Source organism: Lagenorhynchus albirostris, chromosome 16, assembly GCF_949774975.1.
Source record: "Lagenorhynchus albirostris chromosome 16, mLagAlb1.1, whole genome shotgun sequence".
Taxonomy (NCBI): Eukaryota; Metazoa; Chordata; class Mammalia; order Artiodactyla; family Delphinidae; genus Lagenorhynchus; species Lagenorhynchus albirostris.
The window spans coordinates 12577355-12601951 of NC_083110.1; the positions used below are offsets into that span (position 1 = coordinate 12577355).

A 24597-nucleotide genomic window follows, 5' to 3' on the forward strand; every position below is an offset into this window, starting at 1 on the left:
AGCAATCAAAAAGATCTTTAAAGTGTAAATCACACCATGTCACTTTCACACTTACAACCATTCAACAGCTTCCCAATCCTCTCAGTGGCCTAAAAGGTCCTGTGTTATGTGCCCTGATCTATCTTTTCTGACTTCATCACATGCCATCCTGTGCTCCAGCCCTCAGACCTGAGAACTCCAGCTACAAACAAGCTCTCCCTTCAAAGGCCTTCATACTTGCAGTTCCATCTAGAAGGCTCTTTGCTGCTCTCTTCGCCTGCTGATTCTTCTGCATTAAATGTCATCTTATTGGCCTTCCTAATCACCCTATATAAAATAGAAACCATCCATACTCATTATTTTCTATCATATCATTTGTTTCTTTGCACAGTACTTATACAAAATTTTAATGATTTTGTCTATTGAGTTATTTCTTGTTGTATCCCAACTCCCAGAAAAACACGAGCTCCGTGAAGGCGGTCACCCACATCACTTCTCTATCTTGTTTATTTTTTATATCCAGCATGGATCTTAGTTCACAACACATCGTAGGCACTCAAATCTTTTTGCAAATGAATGATTGCCCACTGGTCACCAGGCATCTCCTTTTATTGTCACAATAATTATATAAATAGGTATTATCTGTATTTGATAGATGAGGAAGTTGAATATCAGAGAATTAGTTCACTTGCCAAGTGTGTATGATTAGAAAGTGTCTTGTTCAAGGACTGAGTCCTGCTCTAAGCTTATTATACCAGTCCCAACTCATCCCTCACTCCTTAGTCAACTGAGTAGAACACAGAATTAGGACTTGGGTGTTGACCAAGCTGCTTTTATAGACGTGGTCAAAGTAACTATAAAATACAGGAAAGACCATCAGAAGCACTGAAGGATGGAAAACCACAGATGTGCCTGACTATGTGTGTGTGTTTATACACACACACACACACACAGAGAGAGAGAGAGAGAGAGAGAGAGAGAGAGAGAGAGAGAGAAGTTAGTTATCCACTGACTACCACAAAGTCTAGAATATTTGGGGGTGGGAGGAGGGGACAGGTTGGCTGAGTGGATGAAAACCACTAGTCACAACATATATTGGTTATTTTTAAGTTTAAAGGTATTTCATAAAGACAGAGGTAGCCAAGGACCCATTTCTACTTGTAGATCACGTGTAAAGGACTAGTCCGGGGGCATATGGTAAGCCTTTTGGGATTTGGTAAATGTTGCCACCTTATGATCAAGACTAGATAATGTACAATAGAACAGGTGAAGCCAGCATTCTCCTCAAGAAGACTTCATTTCAAAGTCAAACATGCTAGTTTGTTCTTTCATATATCCATTCACTCTGCCAACATTTATTCAATACTTACTTTGTACAGACACTAAGGATCATGAGCAATAAACAGCCTAAACTCTACTCAAGAAGTTTCAAGTACTATAATGAGAGACAGAAAATGGCACAGAGCATAGTTAGAGCTATGTTAAGGTAGCTACAGATTATTCAAGAAATGAAAGGCAACCACATCACTCAGAGTTCAGACAGGAAGGACTACAAGGAAGGTTCCTTGGCGTAAGTAAAATGTTAAGCACAGATATGCAGGAGGAGGGATTAACCAGGTAAGTACTAAATACTAATTGCTTTCATCATCATTTTTGTAAAATATAATCTTTTCTTTGAGCTCCAGGCGCCCATATCCAAATGCATAATTGACAACTCTATCTGGGTATCTCACAAAGATTTCAAAACCAAGATGTCTAAGCTGAAGTCTTTAGACATCTCACCTAACATTCCTCAAGAAACCCTACGTCTCTATTCTTATCATATAAAATACTAAACCACTTTCCTTACTATTTATACCTCATCCCCGCTTTATTATTTCTTAATAAAACATACAGTAAAATAAGACTGTAATCCTAGTCTTGGGTTCATTTGCTAACTTATCGGGGGAAGTTGGGGAGAAAGGAATATGAAATGCCCTAGTGTCTTTACCATGCGTCTCCCACCAGCATGCGACACTGTAACCTCCAGAATGGCAATGCCCTAGGTCATAGCTAATAAGCCACTAGGAACTCATCTGACTGAAAGTTCAGAGCCAGTCTCCTAAAGATATTTATGTGGTACCAAAGTGCTCTTACAAATTGGTCAAAATCACGATTCTCAGTGGCACCATGTGGAGTGGTGGGGCCCTGTGAAGGTTGGCGAGGTACCTTAGAAACCTCCTGAGAAGGAAGCTGCTCTCTCTTCTCCTTCACGCATGTCAGCACAGCATCTGGAGTCTCCTCTCCAGAGGAGCCTGGCTCAGGGCCCACAGCTTCCGGCTTCCCATTCTCTCGGGGGACTGCGGGCTGCTCGCAGGATGGATTTCTCGGTGGGCCTTTGGGAGCACTCCCTTGTTCTTCTGACAGCTTCAGCTTTAGTTCTAAGAGAGATGCCATGAGTTACCAGGAGCAGGGAGGACTCATTGGCCCTAATAAGAGCAGAGAGCCTTTCAGGAATTCCTTCCCTGATGCCAAGTGAGTGGAAATGAACAGTGCCGATGATGGTTCCCCAGATGTGAAAACAGAGGGCTCCTGAGGCTGGGATCTCATGGAGGTGGAGCATCATCCGTGGGAGTAACTCAGTGGTCTAGATTCCCAAGGAGGATTCCTGGAGGAAGACCAGTGGTACCTGGCCCCAAAGTTTTCACCTGTTATCTATCATGACGCCCGAGATTCTATACTCAAAGATTCATTTACTTGGGTTTTGAAAGTTGTGCAGCCATTAAGAGCCCCTGCAGAAATGCAAGTACTTCTGGAAGGCATTACAGAGTGCAGACGTCTGAGGATACACAGGAGGGGTGGGGAAGGGGACATGGGAATGCCAGCCCCAACTTGACAGATTTCACAATTTTGTCTAATGCCAGTATTTAAAATCCAGAAATCACCATTATTGCAATGTGACTTTATATAAACCTACGTAATTAAAAATAAAAAGGCCACCTGGGACTTATCAAGAAATTAGATTTCAGAATACGCTAGGGGACTGTTCGTTTGAATGAGGCCATTTATATTGATTTCTCAATTACATACATAGCTCATCTTCTCTGTTTGTTGTTTGTTTTTTAGTTAGGCTCTGGCGTGGTGTTTAAACACCGCATATATTATAAACCTGCTACATCACTACACTTCAATACCACTGAATTAATATTCCTTTCAGTTCTTTATCACCATCCTTCTAGAAATCTGGAAAAACTCCCATGTCTCTAAGTATTGAAATAAAAAGTGTAGAGAGAGGAAGAAAATAAATTTTTATTGGTAAATAACCATCATCCCTTAAGATAGATTTTAGAGTTAATTAATACTCACACCAACATCTTCACAGAGACAGAGAAAGAAGAACACTGGATTAGGAAGAAGGAGAACCAAGTTCTACTCCTAGGTCACCACCTCCCAGCTACGTCACCTTCCCCTCTCTCGACATAAATGTCGTCATCTGTGCAGTGGGGTGTGTGACATAAATGACTGCTCAGGCCTCTTCTGTTTCCAACAGACAAGAAACCAATAACCCAGGGAAATGAATACTCCACATGTTGAAATGTTCCTGGCACTGAAGTGAATCATTCCACCTGGGAGTCTGGAGTTCCTCAGTCTCTTCACAAGGAGATGTATTAAATGGGATCAAACAATGAAGGGGACCCAGGACGCTTTATTTCAAGATGGGGCCTCTGATCTAGGCAGGAGACAAGCTTAAAGAGGGCACAGGTGGAAGAGAATCAAGAACTCCTTGGAGCACATTATCACGATTTTATCTGCTTCCTTCCTGAGAAAGGAGACCCTTGGCTGGCATTTACCTTTGAGCTGTTTACGACCTTTAGCCAAATCATTCATCCATTTCAGGACTTCAGGATTAGATGTCTTGTCACCATGTGAAGGCTGCAAGGGAGGGAAAAATGGGGATGGAAGGAGGTAAAGGGAGGGAGGGAGCGAAGAAAGAGAGAAAAGGAAAAACAAAATTTTAAACAGCTAAGGCACACGAAGGTAGTTCAGCAACATATAAAGCTGGGAGAGAGATTCAGGCGTGATACCTCCAGTTGATGGAGTTGCCTCTGAAAAACAGTGAACATTCTTGACCTCCTCCACTCTTTCATCCTTGCCATGGACACTGTTTCTAAACACACCTGGTCACCCAGCATTTTTTACATAGTCCTAACTATGTCAGTGCCCCCTACAGTCTAACCCTCAATCACCTTGTGGGCTACCCATACCCAACACCCCATTGCCAGGTCATTCTTTGTATCAATGTAGATGGCTCTACTGATACAAACCAGCGCTTCCTCCCTTGCCTCTGCTCATGACTTATGACCAAAACCTGCCTGGGGAACACTGATAAACTGGAAGCTTTAGCTCCTATCAGTCATATCCTCCAAGCTGAAGAAAGGAGACCCCAGGATCTCTAAAACCTGACAATAGTCTGAGAAATCAGTATGTAAGGGGGATACCCAGATTTCACTGCTCTCCCTGTTTACAGACTCAGTATTCTACTGGGCTAGCATTAAAGTAGAAATTAACTATATGAGTATGGACTTGGGCAAATTATTTAGCCTCTCCATGCCTCAGTTTCATCTACCAAATGAGGATTATAATACCATCTCCCTCATACGGTTGCTGTGAGGGATGAATTAGTGAATATACGTAAAACACTGAAAAGAGTTCCAGGCACATGCTAAACACTGTAGAGGTGTTAGCTAGAATTAAAAATATTATTATTGTTATTATTACTGGCAGAGGTGATAGCAGTAGTAGTAGTAGTGTTAACTACCAGACCTTCAAAGGAATGGTGAGTAAGTCTTCACTAACAAACATACACGTAGGGGTATGTATGTCCTACCTAGTAGCTAATCGCACTTGGATGTGGCAATAAGAATACAGTTTTACTTTTAGAAGGATATGACTCCGTTCATACAAATCATTCACCTTAATTTCTGGATTTCTTTTCAGAGCCTAAAAGTAAATTTTCTACAGAAAGAGAAACTGGGAGAGAAGAATAGCCAAACATACCTAGCCTCCAGCCCCACAGGTCAGTAGGAAACTTTCTTAAACAAGTTGAGGCCACCCTGGTAACTTAAATGGAGGCTCAAGAAGATTAGTGGTTACTTTGAATTGGGGATATACAAAGAGCTATATAAGCACGCTCAAGAAGACATCACAAACACTGTAATAGTAGCCAGAAACGTGTACAATGTTAGTGACAAGTCTAGTGGCTCTGCCATGTTTAAGAATCCATTAAATCCATATAACATCAGCAAGATGTTGGTGAGAGAGAGACACAGGGAGAGGAGTGTGCTCCTCTCAAGTTCGAAGGAAAAAACAGTGCTTGTGTAAGAGGATCATCAAATGTACATGGGATTAGATGTTTTAATTGTGAAACACAAGACATGGTTCTGTCACTTCTGTAGTGATATAAAAACCATACAGTTTAAAATCAAGATGGAAAATAACACTGCGGGGAAATGACAGTGATTTTTCCCCTAGGGGAGCCCAGAAGGGAGACTCTGGTTTCCAGTAGGGAAGCCCTGGTTTCAGGACCATGGACAGTGACACAGAGGGCACACCTCCAAACTGCTGTGCCTGGTCCTACCCGTGGTCTGCTAGAATGATGCACTGGACTACTTCCCTGATATAACGTTTAGTACTTTGGCTTTGGGTAACAGTCTGGTTATATGAACAGTCAATGTTTTACATGTGATTTCTCGAAATCCTCACAGAATTCTTCACTCTGATCTGAAAACACATCTTGTTCTCTGGAACACATCTTTTTCACTGGATATGTTCCACACAGTTAATGCAATCTTCTGAAACACTGTTAAAAACAAAAATGAAAACCTAAGACCCTAAGCCAAGGACCATCAGAGAAGCTTTCACTACTGCAAACAGGACTTAACAGAAATTGAAGGCTGAATTTTCTGACAAAATGTTTTAAAGCCTGAGATCATTTTCTGAAATGAATTTTGTATTTCCCTGCTCTTGGGCGAGCTTTCAAAAGAGGTTAAATCAAGCTCACAAGGACGGCAGCTCTCAGATCATATGGAAGGTTTTTATATACGAGCTGTGGATCTTCAAGCCTTCTAACATCTGAACTCTTTCAGTTTAATAGGCCCCAAGGACCATACACCCCAAAATTACACAGTGTAGATTTCGTTCAGTGTAATTAAAATGGAGCTCATGAGTCACATAACTGAGGGTACGACTGGACCAGATCTGTGGTCTGCCAAAGATGATTCAAAAGACACTTTAGAAAGATTTATGGATCAGGAATGAAAGGACCTATGTTGCTGTCTTGGCTACATCAATTCTTTGCTGTATGAACCTGGAAAGGTTACTTCCCTTCTCTGGGCCTCAGTTTCTTCAATGGTCAAATAAGAGAAGACTAACTGATCCCTTCTAATTCTAAGATTCTGTAATTCTACTGAAAGTGAACATCTGGCTGAAACAGCCTTTTCTAAGTCCATGAGTCTAACAATAGTTAAATGTAAAATCAACTGTAGGGAATAAACACAGTTCTGGATATGAAGTGAAATGGTTGCATTCAATAGAGAAGGAAAGATGTATATTATACCAGGGCATCAGACTAGCATGGAGGCCCAGCAGCTCGGATTCAAAAATTAGCAGCGGGTGCTATTAACCCCGTCGTCGGGTTGCCGGGAAGGAAAGCCATACACACAGCAACCAATTAAAGCCCATTAACATGTCAAACCTCTAACCACAGCCTGGCACCCAGACAGGAAGGGTGAGGGGAAGCCCTGTTTCCTGAGACGTGGAAGGTTCTGATTACTTCAAAGACTTTCATACACACAGAAGCAGTGACCATGAAGCCTTCTTCCTTTACTGCTCCCAAATTCATCCATCTGCATGTTTAAGTGTGCGGGCACGTGTCTACTCTGGCCCTCAAGCTTCTCCAGACAAAGGCAGGAGGTGCCAGGAGAAATTCTTTTCTAAGATACTCAGCTGCTGGGTGGCTGTTACAGTTGAGAAAAGTAATCCAGGGTCTGCAGCTGCAGGTAGAAAAATCCAATGGAAAATTAATGTCTATAATTTTCCTTTATTTTTTGACAAGGCAGAGGTTGCCATGGGATAGCCTATTCAAATATCACTCAAACAGACCAAAAAGTTAATAATATCTAAGACCACTTACTTCCTTTGTGCCAAAACTGTAAAAAGCATTATATATGCACTCCCTCCTTTAATACTCACAAACTTAAAAGGCACTACTAATATTAACTCCACTTTACAGATGGACAAACTGAGACTCAGAAAGATAAAGTAACAAGTCCAAAGTCACAGAGCTCCTAAGTGGCTGTGCAGATTCAAATCCAGATCAGTCTGATTCAAGAACTGCCAGATAAGAAATATTAATAGGCCCTGGGGATGGAGCCCCTGTTTCTCTACAGATTCCAATACGAGGGCATCACAGATCCAATAAAACTCCAGCAGCAAGTAAGGAAAATCAACTTCTCTCAGGCTATCTGGAGCTTTCAACTTGCAGTGGACACTTAATGAATTTTACTTGTACTTCTCCATTGCAAAAACTACTCATCTTTAACCACCCCAAGCCTGAGCTGATAGAACACAACCACCTTAAAAAGGTTATAAGTCTTTGCTGGGCCTCCGTCTCCTTATCTGTAAAATAAAGGCCTGTACTCACAATGTGTAGAGCACCCTCCTACTCTATAAAAGACAATAAGTAGTTGTGACTGCCTGACCCTCAAGGAAGAGAAGAATCTTCAACACCTTAAGGTTGTCTTGAAAGCCAATCTGATTTTTCTTCCATTTTTAGCAAAGCTAAAACTCCCTCCATAAAACCCCTCTTTTAGTAAATTTGAAGTCACTGTGGGCAACACAGGACAGGAAGAACAGGAGAGTGGAATATTACCTACTCTCACCTCCCTCCCCAGAACTTACCCACACTACAGGGACCTGCATGCAGATTGCCTCTGGACCAAGAGCTTACTGAGCCTTTAAATATTTTAAGATGTTTGAGACATTCCCTGGTCTCATTTATTTTAATAACAAGCTGCTCTGGACCCTCTGCCAAAGACCCAGTATCTTTGTGCAATTCTACATGGATATGATTCTTCTCTATGCCACGGTCACCATTAGAGACAATAAATAAAACTAGCATTGGCCATCAGGACACTTACCTCTGACTCTATTGTTTCTTAAGTAAGAAAAGGAAAGGTTCATGATTGTAACACTGCAGTACCAGCAAGAAGGCTGCTGTCTCTCTGACAGGAAAGGATGGGATCAGGGTTTGTTCTTAATAAGAGTGGCCTGAATAGATGTCACGTGATAGGTCCTCACCCATCAACCAGAAAGTACTTTATTGTCAAAGACAACTCTCCCTCATTCTGTTCCACAATGAGAGATTCTGTCTTTTGAGTCTTTAATAGGTTCTTATCAAATACAAATGAGAAAAGGCTAAAGAAAAAATAAGACCATAATTCAAAAGCTTTCCAAATTTTAGTCCTAGGAACACTAATGATAGGAAGGTTCCTCGGAAAAAAAAAAAAAGGAACGATCAATAATCAAATCAGTTTAGAAATTAGAGTTGTAATTTGCTACTAGGAATTATCTTAGTAGAGATCAGCTAACAGCATGTGAGAACAAGACAGACCCAGGATGGAAACTTAATTTATGATAGGTCCTGGGTTGGCCAATGGAAACTGAGCTGTCCCTTGGCACAGAGATGTACTCAAAAAGGAAGGACAGAAAAGCCCATGCATTTCTGACACAATCCACTCATTTCAAACCACAGGGTCCTTACCCGGTATTTCTTTTCTTGTTCAAATTTTTCTTCAAATTTCCGAATTTTCCGCTTCAGGCTCTGGATGTGCTTGGTGAGCTGGGTAATGGTCTGTGGCTCTTTGCCATCACCACAGCTGCACCGAGAAGAACTTCGGGGCCTGCAATGATTCCAGAGAGGGAAAGAATCATCAAAAACAGTACTATATACAAAAGAGGTAACTAATAAGGACTTACTGTATAGCACAGGGAACTCTACTCAATACTCTGTAATGGCCTATATGAGAAAAAGAATGTGAAAAAGAGTGGATAGATGTAAAACTGATTCACTTTGCTGTACAGCACATACTAATACAACATTATAAATCAACTATACTCCAATAAAAAAAATTTTTAATGATATAAATTTTTTAAAAATGGTCTTCCAGTAAACACTGCTGCTGGTCTACAAACCAAGCTTCCTAGATTATCAGAGAAGTCCGGAGGCCAGCTCATTATTTGATGAGTCTACTATGGTAGCATCTGCTCATTACTGGAGATCCCTGATCACAGAACTCCATTATGGGCAAATGTCATCAGGGACTTTAGTCTACAAACGTCAGAATATTAGTCTAGGAAATGTATTTCCTAAAGCTTGGAGGATACCAATTTCAGACTAATGAGAGAGCCCTATTGTACCATTATCCTCAATTAGTTGCATGAGCCCCACCTAAAAACAATTTCAAGGAAGATTTAGAAGAGTAGTTAACTCTTCTTTCTATGACAGAGCCTTTGTGAATCTAATCAAAGGAATGGACCCCCTCTCCAGAAAACGTGTCGACCTTCTCACCTGACACAATTTACAATAGTAATAATGCACTAAATCCTTCAAGTCCACCAGTAGACAGTCCATGAACCCTGGTCTAGATAAACTCATGAGTAACAGCAGGAGTTATTAAGGAGAAACTAGGAATTCCCTGCACGTATTTTTGGTCAAGGGAGACTCATTTTAGCTACGCATCAAAACTACTTACACAACTTAAAAAAAAAGAACACATAGTTTCACATTTTTTTTTTGTCTAGGGGAGCTACTGTAAGCTACCACTTTTCTAGAATCTAAGAAGAAATTGAGATGTACGACTCACAAGCATTGCTACAATCCATCCATCGAGGCCACTGCTGGACATGGAAAGAATACTTACGAGCTCATCGAAAATTCCTGGTACTTGCATGTACACAGACTTAGGATTCTGGTCATTTCACCAAAAATGTTCAGACATGGGAGCCGCAGGGCAGCCTGTGTCTCGAGACCATCTCCTCCTGATTCAGGAAGGCCTGAAACAGCATTCTTAACTAGAAAGTACTCTGATTTTTTGCCATTTATTGTTCAGGGCTTGCAGCTGCTTTTGGTAGGCATGTTTGCTCTATTTTAGACACACACTTCACTGAATTTATAAAAGTACTGGGTTGTACTGTAAATAGTATTTTAAAAAACCGCATGAAATGAAGACAAGAACAAAACAAGGTTTTCTTACATCATAAACTGCTGAGTGCTGGGTGGAGAAGGGGCTGATTCAGGGTCTAAGTTGAATCTCTGGCTTTGGCTAAAGATGGAGCATCGTGGTGACAGAAGCGGGTTGTCACCATCAGTGATGTGATAGAGCAGCCTGCTAGTCTCAACAGGCTGGAGGTCTTCTGGTGCACTGTCCGCCTCACTCTGCACATCTTTGTGCACCGGCACAGGGTCTGAGGAAACAAGATAAATCATCGAGACTTAGAAGTGACAGAGGGCTTGAGACTGTCATGTTCTTAAACAAAGATTATAAACATTCATTATAATGTCTTGCCTCTTTGTCATTTCTTCCTTCTGGGGATATGAAAGCCTTTCAATATTCTGTCATGTTCGTTCTCACGGAATCTGGACAGAAAATATTACAAAGCCAACACACACCAAAAGATGGAAACAGAGATTGTTTCGGTCTGAGCTACAGAAGTCAGCATGGTCCAAAACTACAAAAATCCTCTCTTTATTTCATATTATTTGCATATGTCAGAGAGTATCTAACAACATGTTAGAGTGAAAAAAAGAAAACAATTACATGGAACTGGAGAAAAAGATGATAGATTATGAGGGAGAATAGTTATAACAGAATTGCCAGTGAAGGAAGGGAGAGGAGGGTGTAGGGAGGAAAAGAGAAGAGAAAACAAAGGAGGAAGAGAGGGGTGAGGAGTCCCCAGATAGAAAATTACTCAGCACTCATTAAAAATGATGGAGAACTCAACATCAATATGGAGTGATGCTCTGAATATACTAACTGAAAACCACACATTTCAATGCAGAACAGTAATGATTCCATTTGCTATAAGCAGCGTACATTTATGTCTACAAATAAATGCACTAAAAGATCAAAGAAGCTACATAGCAACTACAAAGCATGGTGGGATTAGGAAAGATTCTATTTCTTCTCCAAAATTTTATGTAGCATTTTATTTGGGACAAAAACAAAAACCAACAACAAAACCTGCTCTAAACCCTCTCCCCAGCCTGGCAGCTGTCTGCCTGAATTCTCACTGTGATCGTTCCCCTTTTATATGAGCTCACTGGCTCCCCAACCAGGTCAGTCCAGAAAGTGGGCACCCCTGTGCTACAGAGGTGAGGGCAGGGGAATGAGAAACGTCGGGGCGCTGACTGACGGTGGCCAGAGTGACAGTCCCTCCATCCTGGCGTGCTGTACAGAGCTACTCAAGGAACAGCCAAAACCGTCTCAATTTTGCCCAGCAAACAAGTGAGGACGACCCAAGGCTTTCTCTTATTCTGACTACCCTAAAGAAAGAGGAGAACACACAGATTTTCTGGGTGAAGAAATGAATCTGAAAATACTGACAATCCACTTTTCCAAAATAACATTTATCACAATTTGGTACTGGATGAATCTTAATCAGGTTTAGAATGGCTCGAGCTGTCTAGAGCTTGAAATGCAATTTCCTTTGCGTAACATCAAAGCTCTGATTAGGTCCTTGTGTGTTTTCAGTTGGCTTCTCCCCTTTTGCGCTGTAGACTGGGAGGGTGGACAGTGCCTCCCATCGGGCCTTTGAAGCCGATCGACAGCACCTCTGTCAGCAGCGGAGGCTGGTCAGAAGCGGATGGGGTGAAGACTGGGGAAAGCTGGAGCCAGATGAATGCCAAAGCCCAGGCCCACAGGCAAGTGTGCTGGTGTGCCCGACACAGCTCGCCACAGGCAACACCCTGGCTAAGAATAATTTAGCCAGAAAACGCTGCCATGTGGCGGGAGCCCTAAGAAGAAACACGAATGATAGTTCCTAACCAGTAAACGACAGCATATACTAACAATGACCTTCAACACCCACCAGGAAGTGTCTGAGTCCCTCACCAAACCCTTTTCTTAAACCATTAGACTCTAAGAAGAAATGTATTTCATTCATGTTACCCTTTTCTGGGCAGCATCTTTTGGTAATAATGATGGGAAAGAAAAAGATCTTTAACAAGCACCTGGGACCAGCACATTTTTGTTGAAATTGTAAAGACTGGAGTCCTTCTCTTCAGCTCATCTGTGGTGCCAGGGTCAAAATTAAATCCTTTTAATTTTCCTTTTAATTTTAACTTTAACTTAATCCTTTTAATTTTCTCTTGGTGCTGTCTTATAATGACAAAATGCGGGCACTTGGGTTCCTAGCCATATGACTAATGTGGATGTAAGAGCTTAGCTTCGGAAACCCACAGAGACCTAAGATATGACTTCACAGAATCACACGCCACTATGAACGCCATTGCAATAGTAACTGCAAACCTCCATTTACACGGCATCTGCTTTTTGTGGGCACTCAAAAAACCAGTGCTGCCTAACATCCTGACCTTTCTTCCCCCCAATTCACCACGAAAGGAAGCAGCGAGCCTGAAAGATCCCAAAGTGACCAGCTGAAAAGTGACAGTCAACCAAAGTGTCCATCGACAGATGAATGGATAAAGAAGATGTGGCACATATATACAATGGAATATTACTCAGCCATAAAAAGAAACGAAATTGAGTTATTTGTAGCGAGGTGGATGGACCTAGAGTCTGTCATACAGAGTGAAGCAAGTCAGAAAGAGAAAAACAGATACCGTATGCTAACACATAGCTATGGAATCTAAAAGAAAAAAAAGAAAAGAAAAATGGTTATGGAAAACCAAGGGGCAGGACAGGAATAAAGATGCAGACATAGAGAATGGACTTGAGGACATGGGGAGGGGGAAGGGTAAGCTGGGACTAAGTGAGAGAGTGGCATTGACATATATACACTACCAAATGTAAAACAGATAGCTAGTGGGAAGCAGCCGCATAGCACAGGGAGATCACCTCAGTACTTTGTGACCACCTAGAGGGGTGGGATAGGGAGAGTGGGAGGGAGACGCAAGAGGGAGGGGATATGGGGATATATGTATAGCTGATTCACTTTGTTATAAAGCAGAAACTAACACACCATTGTAAAGCAACTATACTCCAATAAAAGTGTTAGGGCTTCCCTGGTGGCGCAGTGGTTGGGAGTCTGCCTGCCGATGCAGCGGACACGGGTTCGTGCCCCGGTCTGGGAAGATCCCACATGCCACGGAGCGGCTAGGCCTGTGAGCCATGGCCGCTGAGCCTGTGCGTCTGAAGTCTGTGCTCCGCAACGGGAGAGCCCACAACAATGAGAGGCCTGCGTACCGCAAAAAAAAAAAAAAAAAAAAAAGTTAAAAAAACCCTGGTAATCTGGTAATGCCTGAGCTCTTTGTCTAAACTAACCGTTTGAGTCGAGAAGTGGCTTAATTAAATCAGTGGGTGCATGCCTATGTGTGCGCATTTGTGTAGACACGATTATTGAGATCTTTGCTCAGAAGAGACCAGGGTAGATTCAGAGCCAACCAGCGTTGCTGCCATCCTCGGAACAGAGCCCAGGCCACCACTTACAGACCCTGCTCCCCAACAGGGAGAAGCTTATGGCAATATTAAACTCGGGTGGCTTCTGATGGGACCCTGGGAGCACACTGCTTTTTCTTCCAAGAAAGGCGCAACTTGCCAGAGCCCATGCTGTGATGCACTATGCTTTAGAGGGAGGGCCTGGGAGCCAGGGCTCGGGGTGCTCATACTTTCTTGTGGGGCTCCAGCAAGTTCACTGACCTCTCTCTGTGTCCTTGTTTGGACCACCTGACAGGGCTGTGACAGGAAAGTCAAAGGAGATCTGCTGTACAACCTCATGCCTTTAGTTAGCAGTATTGTATTATACACGTAAAAAGTTGTTAGGAATGTACATCTCATGTTAAGTGTTCTTACCACAATAAAAAAAATGGTTTTCTTTTATCCTTCTTTGTATTTTCTACAATTTCTGTGATGAATGTCTTAATTGTATAGGAAGAAAAAACCAATAAAAGTTAATATAAAAATTTGGGGGAAAAAAATGCATTCCTCGGAAGAGAAGTGAGAAACAACCCCACGGGCAGAACAAGAGAGAACAAAGATTGTGAATTTGAATCTCAGGTCCACCACCTGTTAAGAGGCACTTGAGCAAAAATGGGCCTTTTTAAACCCCAGTTTCTTCATCTGTAAAATGGGGAGAATAAGACTAAGGGAGGCCTCTCCCTACCTCTCAAGACTAAGGGAGGATGAAATAGGAAAACTGTATCCCCTACAAATTTTTGCCATATCCACATAAACCTATTTTTAATATACATGTATATATGTATGTGTGTATATATGTGTTTATGTGTATATATATATAATCTTAATTTCTTTGTTTTAGTTCTTTTTTATTGAAGTATAGCTGATTTACAATGTTGTGTTAGTTTTAGGTGTACAGCAGTGATTCAATTATTCTTTTTCAGATTCTTTTCCCATACAGGTTATTACAAAATATTGAGTATAGTCCCCCGTGCTATACAGTAGGTCCTTGTTGTTTATCTGTTTTGTATATAGTAGTGTGTTTATGTTACTCCCAAATTCCTAATTTATCTCTCCCCCCTTATAATATATATAAGATTATATATTAAATACAATCTTAATTTCAACCTACAGTTTTCCCAAATGTCAGCTTCATCTTAGGCAATAATGGCCAAGAAGTCATAAATTTGATGTGCTAGTTACATTTCTACAACTAATACACATTAAAATAAATTCCTATTAAAACAACGTTCACCCATGCATCCTCTGTAGAGTATATTTGGCGAAACATTGAGATAAGGCGCAGAAACTGCTAAATCGGTAACCATGAGAACCATCATTTTAACAATTATTAATATCAACATAAGGAAGTTGAATATTATCTTCTCTTACTGACCACCAACTCCACTAGGAGTCCTTATGGGGTTAACGTGGGAAATGAGAACCAATACACTCTCAACATATTGTACCTCCTACCAGTTATTTATAAATAAGTAAGAATAATAATCATATCTAATACTTATGCAGTGAGTCACTATGTCCTCAAGCTTGTAATAAGAGTTTTTGCCAAGTATTTAATCTTCATAATAACCACAGGAGGCTGGGAGTAATGTGATCTGCGTTTTAATTTCAGGAGGGAAGGTGGTATGACTACGTGAGCTCCAGTCAGGGAGGGTTTGACCAATGCCCGTGGTAGAAGACTCCACATCTCCGACCTTGGAGGCCAGAGAGTATTTCTAGCAGGCCACTCACTGAGCAATAGGGACCACAGCTTAGAGAAGTCATTATCATCAGGTGTGAAGGCCAGAGCCCACTTCTGATCTGGGTGCAACCCCAGGCAGGAACAGATGCTGTATTACAGCTGTTAAATGAATCAGTCAGATTTTAAAGAACATTTTTCTAATGTGAATTTTTAAGTGATTCAAATGTGAATCAACTATACTTCAATAAAAAAATTTAATTAAAAAGTAAATTAAAAGTGATTTAAAGTTTAAATAAATCTCTATCTGCAACCATTTGAGATGGACTGCTGAGATGAGTCACAAATTAGCCACAGGCTTGTGGGTTTGTTAATTTGCACTTTTGGGTTTACCCATCATGGTGGACCCATAGGCAGCATTCAGGTACATTCCAAAATGCCAAACATCATGCCTTGGATGGTATTACCACACCATGCCTTTGACGGTATTAAAAACTAAATGAGTCAGAAACATGTACATGATTTTAATGAGGCTCAAGCATCAGAGCCCTCGGCCAGCCTCACACAAAAAGGGCCACCAAGATAAAACCGAAAAACAGCTCAGAAACAGCTGATGGATACACAACGGATTTAGTTGTAGGTGTGTTGAATTTAAGTTGAATTTAACCTAAGGCACTAATAGTTCACAAGAGAGAGAATACAGGTAGCCTGACGTCATCCCAGTAACTAAGCCTGGGGAAACAGATGGGCCTGCTTGCTCAGAGACCACCGAGAGGAAAGCAGTATCTCTGAGGTTAGGATGGGTGGGTAGGAATGAGAGCAGATGAAGACGGATTTCTGGTAGATGAGGCCGAGCCACCGAGTGGGACAAGACTGGCACTCCAAGCAGGCGGCTATGTGCCCGCTTCTGTGGAGGACCACCAAAACATCAGTGAGCTAGAGGGGTGAGGACTTTGTCACCGTGCAAACAGGGGTTGGCTCCATGGCAAGCAGCCTGCAGATCCCAAGAGGCAGTCTGACATCAGGAATAAAAAGCATGGGCTATAGTTTCAGAAACACCTGGATTCACGTCCCAATTTTGTCAGAGGTGTGACCTGGGACCCATTATTCAATCTCAGTTCTCCCATCTGTTTCAGTGAAAATGACATCAGTATAAACAAATTGCCGGAAGGATTTTAAAAAGATAAGGAATCTCAAGGGCTTCATATAGTGCCTGGGGGACAGGGCATAATAATAACTCATCAATAAATGACAGCTGTTGTCGTTTATATTTATGGTGGTATCTTTGACCTAGTTAGGGAATTAAAGAGGGGAGCCGAAGGGGGAAATGAGTTCAGTTCTGGATGCACTGAGTTAAGAGGCACTTTTGGTCATCCAGGTGGAGATGCCCAATAGCCCCTATATACGTGTAGGTGTGCAGCTCAAGAGACATAATCTAACTGGGTCTGACCTCATCATACACTGCCCTATTTAAACGCCCCTTCCGGAGTAGGGGCTGAGACGGTGAGCGCCATTTTTGTTTTGAAGGAGCCAATGTACTGATTTCAATTAAAATGAACAACCGGTAGATTAGAGCACTGGGTTAGCTGGGCAATGAGAAATTCCAAAATCCTTCCCGAAAACCAGAAAGCTACATGGATCAAGCAGCCTCAGCTCAGATCTAAACTTATTCCTTGCCTCTGCATGTTTGACTACAATCTTCTATTTAAATTTCCATCAGTAAATAGAGATCCAGGCTTTAGGTTTTTGAGTAGTTCTTAAGACAAACTTAATACTATCATTCCTGTTCCCTAGAGAATTATGGAAAGACAATTTTGGAATGTTGTTTTCTTGAGTCACTGCTATTATTTCTAACATATGCAATGCTTTTTGCCAAGTAAACGTAACATTTAAATCACAGAAATACATAAATACATAAATCTTCAGGGTACACTGTCACTGATTATTTTAGAAGTCCAATAATAACGTCTATGCACTCTGATAAAGAGACTTTTGCAGTTCTTTTTAAGTATTTTCACTGTCTCAATGGTAGAAATAAGGAATAAATGACCTCCAGTTTAAAAAAGGTAGTATCAACGAAGGCCCAAGCAAAGGAAGATCACAGTTTCATTTTGGGAGGTGTAAACGATTTGAACTCACCCAAATTTTCCGTATTATAGTGATATTCAATAAATTTAAGTGTCTAGATGAAATTTAATAACTATCTTAAATAAGCTTTCATTTCACATGGAAACTGGCTTAGCAAAGTACAGTGCCAAGGGAAAAGGAGGGTGTAGAGACCTCTAGACTGAATGGAGACAGAGGAAGACAACGCGGCAAGGTAGTGGGTGAGAAAGACGAGGAGCCGGAAAGCTGTGGGGGAAGAAGAAGAAAAACACAGACACCACGATGGTGAGGGTGGGTGAGAAGGCAGGGTGACAAAGGCTGAGCTCGTTCTCAGGAAACAGGCGGCGGAAGCAAACCTCTAGCCCGAGGCAGACTGAGGTCTTTACGCGTTAGTGACTTCTACCAGAACTCAGAACCGTGCTGTGGGCTACAGTAGTGTGAGCCACACTGAGGACAGGGTCAGGTCGCCAGATCTCTGTTGTATGGGGAAAGGGAAGAAGTCTATTCTTTGCATTGTTCTGGAGGAGCACATATGAGGCAGGGATCGTTCATCGTTTTGGAAGCAGTTTCTACACAGCACCAAACCAAATGCACCCCTTGGGGAGAAAAGAAGAAATGATCTTCTAGACAAATCTACTGAGTGACTACATGAATGTCTGCACTTTCCTCTGATTATTCAAGACTTAACTTCTCTGCCTGTATGCACACTGTCGAAGAACCACTGAGAAATAACCAAGGGAAATAAATGGCCGATGGTGTCTCATCTCTGAAAACATCTTTTCCCCTCCCTGTGTCACAAAAGTGGAGCGGAGTGCTCAGCTAGGCTGTGAGGGTGGGGAAGGGGAAGAAAGAGCAAATATCACCCATGATAGTGCCCAAGACTCAGAAGCACCCTGCCGGTACAGAGAGAAGGCTGGGTGCCGGGATGTGATCATTTCTCAGCCCAAACAACTTTCCGTGTCTTCTAGTTGATTCCTGTGCAACTGATCACCTCAGCGGGAAAGCTGAGAAAAATCTGCTGGGAAGGTAACAAGGGCTATTTTCAAAAGAGGCTTTTCATTTACGAGCAGACGTGCTTTGAAAAGCAAAAGGGAACTTATATACAAAGCAAACAGGAAGACTACGGAAAGAAATTCCAACCTTTGCTGCAGGCCGTATCTTCACAGGCTCGTTCAATGTCAGTAAGGAAAAATTAATCAGAAAAAGTTGGACCCGCAGTTCCACATAGAGACGTGGAAAAGTATAATTCTAGGTTCCTGGAAGAGTCAGAAGAGGTTGTCCACTTTGGGTCTGGGGGCTGTTCAGAGCAGTGTCAGACACTGAGCATCTAGGCAAACTGTCGGATCACTTCTAGACTCTCCTTCATAAGCATGAAAGAATAACCAGAAAGAAAGGTATTTAAATGACTGTAATATACGAGAAATTATGTGCACATATGAGAACTCTCTGTACTGTATGCTTGATTTTCTATAAACCTAAAACCTCTTAAAAATAAAATCTATTAATTAAAAAACGAACATGTCTATAAGCCCACTGGTTAACAGCCTGGGCTATGGAGTCAGAGCCCTGGGCTTGGTCCAAGATGCCACTTACTAACAGCTATTAGGTCCTTGGCCAGATGAGCCTCTTCACACTCAGAATCCTTTGTAAAATGTGTGGCGAAGACAAATAGGACAATACATACACCACGGTCCTCGGCCTGTCTTAACAACTGAATTAAAAAAAAAATTTAATAATCACCTGGTGGTTTAGGTCATAGGACTAAATTTTTCCTTCCTTATAAGGCAGTTATAGAAATGGCATCAGAGAATTATACTGTCATCTATGAATTTTGAAATCATTTTTTAAAATGCTCTATTTGGAAAACAAGGGGTTAATGTGAAGCTCCCTCTTTCAGAAACTATGAAGAAGGCGATACAAGCATCAGAGAAAAATTATTAACAGTAAAGATCTTTTCCAGCCAAGTTATGTCATAGGTTTAGCACAGGATACATTTTATGGTAACAAATGTAGTTTCACCTTTAATAAGAGGTAGTTACTCCACCATCAGCATTGTAGATTATCACTGTTATAAATACCTTTTGCTTAAGAGAACTAGTGTAATGTCAATCAAATGCAGGACTCTAGAGAGCACCTAGGGAATAAACAGTACTAAATGTCATTTCCACACCTTGAAAGTCATTAGAAATTATGATAGAATAGACATTTAAAGACAAATGCAAGCGTTATTAACTGGAGGAAAGGCATATAAGCTCTGAATGCCCAGCTTTTAAAATAATGATGGCTGACATTTACTGAGCATTTACCACAGGTGATGTGTTAAGACCTTGATAGGTATTATGCTATGTCATCCTCACAACAACCCTAAAAAGTAGATACTATCCTTTTTCCCTTTTTAAAGAAAAGGAAACTGTGGCAGAGGGGTCAAATAACCTGTACAAGATCACCCAATGAGCGCATCAGGTTCTACAAAGAGCTATGTTTCTGAACAAAGCAGAGCCAATGAATATAATTTATTTGGGCTTTCAAGAAGTCAATGGCATGGTGTTCGTACCAAGAGTTATTTAAAAACAAAACCAAATGACGACTGGGCTAAATGTTTTGTAATGGATAAAAAATTCACTTAATAATATGCCCCAAAGAAAGAGCTGAATTAGTATCCTGATGACAGATGTGTCAGTACTAATCCTTGCAGACGGATCCTGGCTTAACCTTATTTCACATTTCAGAAATAACCCTGAAGTGGAAATAGAGTCCCAAGTCTAAGTTTGTGGATGACGTTAGTATTTTTCGAAGAGTAAAATGCAAAGCAACCACAGAAGCGGCTCACAAACCATGAGGCGGCTCCACGGCGGCAGGTGCCCTTCACTGTGGGCCAGCAGGCTCTTCCGCTGGACAACACTAAGCCTTCTACACTTAACACACAAGAAGCACTGGACTATTAGTTTTATGGGAAATGGGATTTTGGGAGCTCTTATAGACTATATTGATATGACAAAAAGGTCTAGAAGACAGTGTACATTTCTAGGAAGAGTATGGAAAGCAATCCAACAAGCATAATTACTTTGTAACTAGTTTATGAAACACTCCCGCTGCCCATATATTTTAGGTATTAATTCATCTTTTATTGAGATCACTGTAGTTTCACATGTAGTTGTGAGAAACAATAGATCGCATGTACGCTTTGCCCAGTTTCCCCCAATAGTATCATTTTGCAAAAGTATAGGACCTATGCCCATATTTACAAACAAAATTCTACTACTCGACTCCATCTGGAAAACACTATGCAGGTCAGGGAAATACACATCAAGAAAGGCACAGGGGCCTAGAGATGGTTAAGATCAGAGGAGCTGAAATGACTATAGGAACAGAGGGGCTGCAATAGGTTAACCAACTACAAATCTAGATGCCTCCAGTCTAACAAAACAAAGTCAGGGATGGATTTTTAAAATGACTTTAAAACCTATTAGTTATACAGAGGGCATGTCTTTGGGCTTAATTTCAGATTCTAGAATATGAGAATCATGTGGACTTCACATTTAGACAGGATGGCAAATGATATCATGTGAAACACTTAGACCACAGAGTCTGATTGAGGAAACTCCCCCAACTCCTCCCCTTTCCTCCCAACCCCCCACCACTCAGTACTGTGGGACCGCCCACAAGTTACATTAACTCCCTCAGTTCATTTCCTCCCTTTCATCTGGGGATAATAATGGCACCTTCCTCCTAGGGTGGTTATGGCCATAAAGTAAGAAAATTCATGCAACAATGCCTGGTGCAAATGAAGAGGTTACTGTTAGCTAAGGTTGATATTATTCATTTAAAGACCTTTAAAGCACAGTTTCTAAACTTTGGCACTCTTGACATTTTGCACCAGATAACAATTTGTTGCGGCAGTGTTGGGGCAAGGGGTGTCTTGTACATTGCAGGGTGTTTACCAGCACCCTTGGACTCTACCCACTAGATGCCAGTAGCACTCACACTCCAGCTGTGACAAGAAAATAATGTCTCCAGATATTGCCAAATATCCCGAAGGGGGCAAAAAAACAAAAACAACAAACAAACAAACAAAAACACCCAGGTTGAAAACCACTGACTGCTGTTTTAAAGGAACTAGTTTAGGACAAGAAGATGAAGTACTACTTTCTACAGTGATAGCCATTTTCTAGTTAAAGCAACCAGTGCTATATACTAAAAACATAAAAAGGTTCAAGAAGGATTTAGAAATACACACACACAAACTCAATGTATAAAGTTTCTGAAAGACATTTGGAATCTGGGTACTTCTCACGCTGAGGTAATGTAGACTCCCTCTTACTGACTTTAAAAGACTGTCTGGGGCTGCTGCCAGATAGGATGAAACATTATGTGGATGTTCAGACCCACCTAGTAGGAGACCTGAGATGCTCCCTGTTCCTGAAACCCAATTATAAACTGCACCTGCAGCAAAAACCCCTTTCGTGGAGCCCTTGGAGGGTACTGAGTTCTACAAAGTGTTCCTGAATCTCCCTGAACATCAGAATCATCAAGGGGAGCTTTTCAAACGTGGAAAGTTTCAGGCCTCATCTCTACATTTTAATTTTGCATCTTAGGGTGGGGAGCCCAGACATCTGTACGTTTAGTAAGCACTGCCAAGTAATTGGGAACATCTGGTCAGGTAGACAGTGTCTTAAAATACGACAGAGAAGGTCAGGCTCTCTTCGAGTCTGCCCCATTTCAACTTCAACCTTAGGAAGAGACCTACAGACCATACAGTATTCTTTATGGGAATAATTACAGACTGTACCTAGATACATTAGTGCTTTCAAGCAACGTTAGCAACAAGGCTTTTACCCAAATGGAAAGTTCAATGTGAAAGTCAAGATTTTATAATAAAATAATTAATTAGGTATTGCTTTAGAATTTTTACTTACAGTAATAAGTCTTCAGTTATCTCCAGTGACAGCTTTTGTTAAAAATTCCATCACCTGTGCTCAGACAGAACAGGGGTTACTATGCTTAGTCATGGGGAGCAACGTCAAATGGTCCTTGTACATACGTTGAAAATGACAATCTGGTGAAAAGACAATCCTCATTCCATTTTCCCATCAACACCACCAGAATAGATGCTTACTAATGTCTGGTGGAAACATTTGCTTCAGCTGTAAGAGAGGGCTGCTGATTCAGTTAGAGGAATTTGAGCCTCACTATCATGTGGGTTTCCATCTCGCATTATGCGGTTTGCAACCTAGAGGTAGGGTGACCAGCTGTCCTGGATTGCCTGAAATTGAGGACTTCCCAGCATGTGGAATTTTTAGTGCTAAAACTGGGGCAGTTGGTTACCCTCTGTACAGTCCCAAAGCTGCCTTGCAGCTGGTACCTTCTGTGTCGCTTTTCTCTAAAGCCCTCTACATCCCTCAGATCTGTCCCTGTCCCCAGCCCGCCCACCTCGAGCTCTAGCTTGAGCACCTTTCTCCTGAAGTGAATGGACTGAGCCAACTGGTCACAGACCCTAAGGTATAAGTCCATGTGGTCTGTGAGCTCTTTCCATTGATGAAACTGAGTCAAAGAAAACCTAAGAGAACCTGGCCTTCTTTCTCTCTTAATTCAAGACACTGTCCACTTAAATAGTGGCTCCCAATACTCAAGAATGTTTACGAAATATAAAGACTCCAGGACTTCCAACCCTAGATGGTCTAGAGATGAGGACCGAAAATCCCCAGGTAGAAAAGCTTGCTGTTAATTGTGATGTGCGGGCAGGTTCAGGAACGCTCTCTAGAACACAGTGTCCCTTCGGGGTGCCACAAAACCTGCTCTTGCTGCAAGTGCAGTTTGTAATTGGATTTCTAGAACAAGGGAGCATCTCAGGTATTTTACTAGGTGAGACTAATCTTTGTATCCTGTAAACTCAAGTTAAAACACAATATTTGATCTCAAGACATAGAGAATACGGTACTTTGCTCAGACCAGCATTTCAGATGCCCCCTGCAAAAGTTAAACAACTTCAGGGACTTCCCTGGTGGTCCAGTGGTTAGGGACTTGGCGCTTCCACTGCCGAGGGCCTGGATTCAATCCCTGGCTGGGGACCTAAGATCCCGTAAGCCGTGTGGCACGGCCCAAAAAAATAAAAATTAAAATAAATTAAAAAATTAAAAATCTAACCTTGATGTTTAAAGAAAAGTTAAACTACTTAAGTCATGCCTTAAATCAAGTCGAAAGTAAGGTTGAAACCTACTTAAATCACAAGTTATATTTCTGAATGTTTGCTCTGAATGGTTAATTAGTAGCACATTATACCCAGATATTCCTGTAAAAATCCCTTGTTGGATTTTGTCCTTCTTATACCAAATATTCACATCAACAATTAATAATCCAATATTTATAGACATCTAAGGCCCAGGGCTAGATTCTAGACTTTAAGAGAAAAAGAATTTTTTTAAGTTACTGTAACTTTTTACAGACTTACGACATCTGTGCTAATCCATGCAATCACACTATTATCAGGGCTTTACGCACACACACACACACACACACAAAACTATAGTTTCCAGGTGTTCAAACATCACTCAAGAAATCCATTCACAGGCCCTGAGTTAAGAACAGCTGATCTAATATGAGCATAAATTTCTCCCTTCTGAGTGACACGTGGACTAGAAAATGCAGGGCCTTCCTAGAAGAGTGTGTCTTGGAAGACAATGAGACCACACTATCCCATAAATTGAACTGTGAAAGCCTCTTTGAAATGCTTATCACTTTGGCAATATTCCTGCCAAATGAAGAAACTCCTTAGGTCCCTGAAAACATCTAGAGTAGGTGGTTTATAGATTGTGTCAAAGGTATATTTTTTTAATAAAATTACAGTGAAACATGGGCGAAATAAAGCATTCCAAGGTCCAAAATCGGGGCTGGGACTTCTTCACTTTCCCTGCATCAATTCCCATGCAGTCAGTTTAGCTAAACGAGACTCCTATTCATGAGCTCTGCAAAGGCCAAAAACATCAGGATAGGTTTTATCTTTGAAAACTTGCAGGAGCTGTTTTTGCCTAGTGCACGTGTGCACTTGTGCGCGTGCGTACACACACACGCACACACACACACACACACAAACACACCCCAGAGTGGAAACCTCTCTTTTTCATAAACTCTCTTGGAAGGACT

At 41.4% G+C, this 24597-nt stretch overlaps 1 protein-coding gene across 7 annotated transcripts in view; it reads right to left on the bottom strand.

Moving 5' to 3' along the window:
- The window catches only part of FAM13C (family with sequence similarity 13 member C), a 135813-nt gene that overhangs the window by 15720 nt on the left and 95496 nt on the right, over positions 1 to 24597 (bottom strand). For all 7 annotated transcript variants that reach the window (XM_060126157.1, XM_060126161.1, XM_060126160.1 and 4 more), the window contains 4 exons: positions 10272 to 10482; positions 8780 to 8918; positions 3810 to 3891; positions 2188 to 2399 (listed from right to left, as the gene is read on the bottom strand). In XM_060126157.1, coding sequence (XP_059982140.1) covers positions 2188 to 2399; positions 3810 to 3891; positions 8780 to 8918; positions 10272 to 10482 — 644 coding nt within the window. The remainder of the gene's footprint in view (positions 1 to 2187; positions 2400 to 3809; positions 3892 to 8779; positions 8919 to 10271; positions 10483 to 24597) is intronic.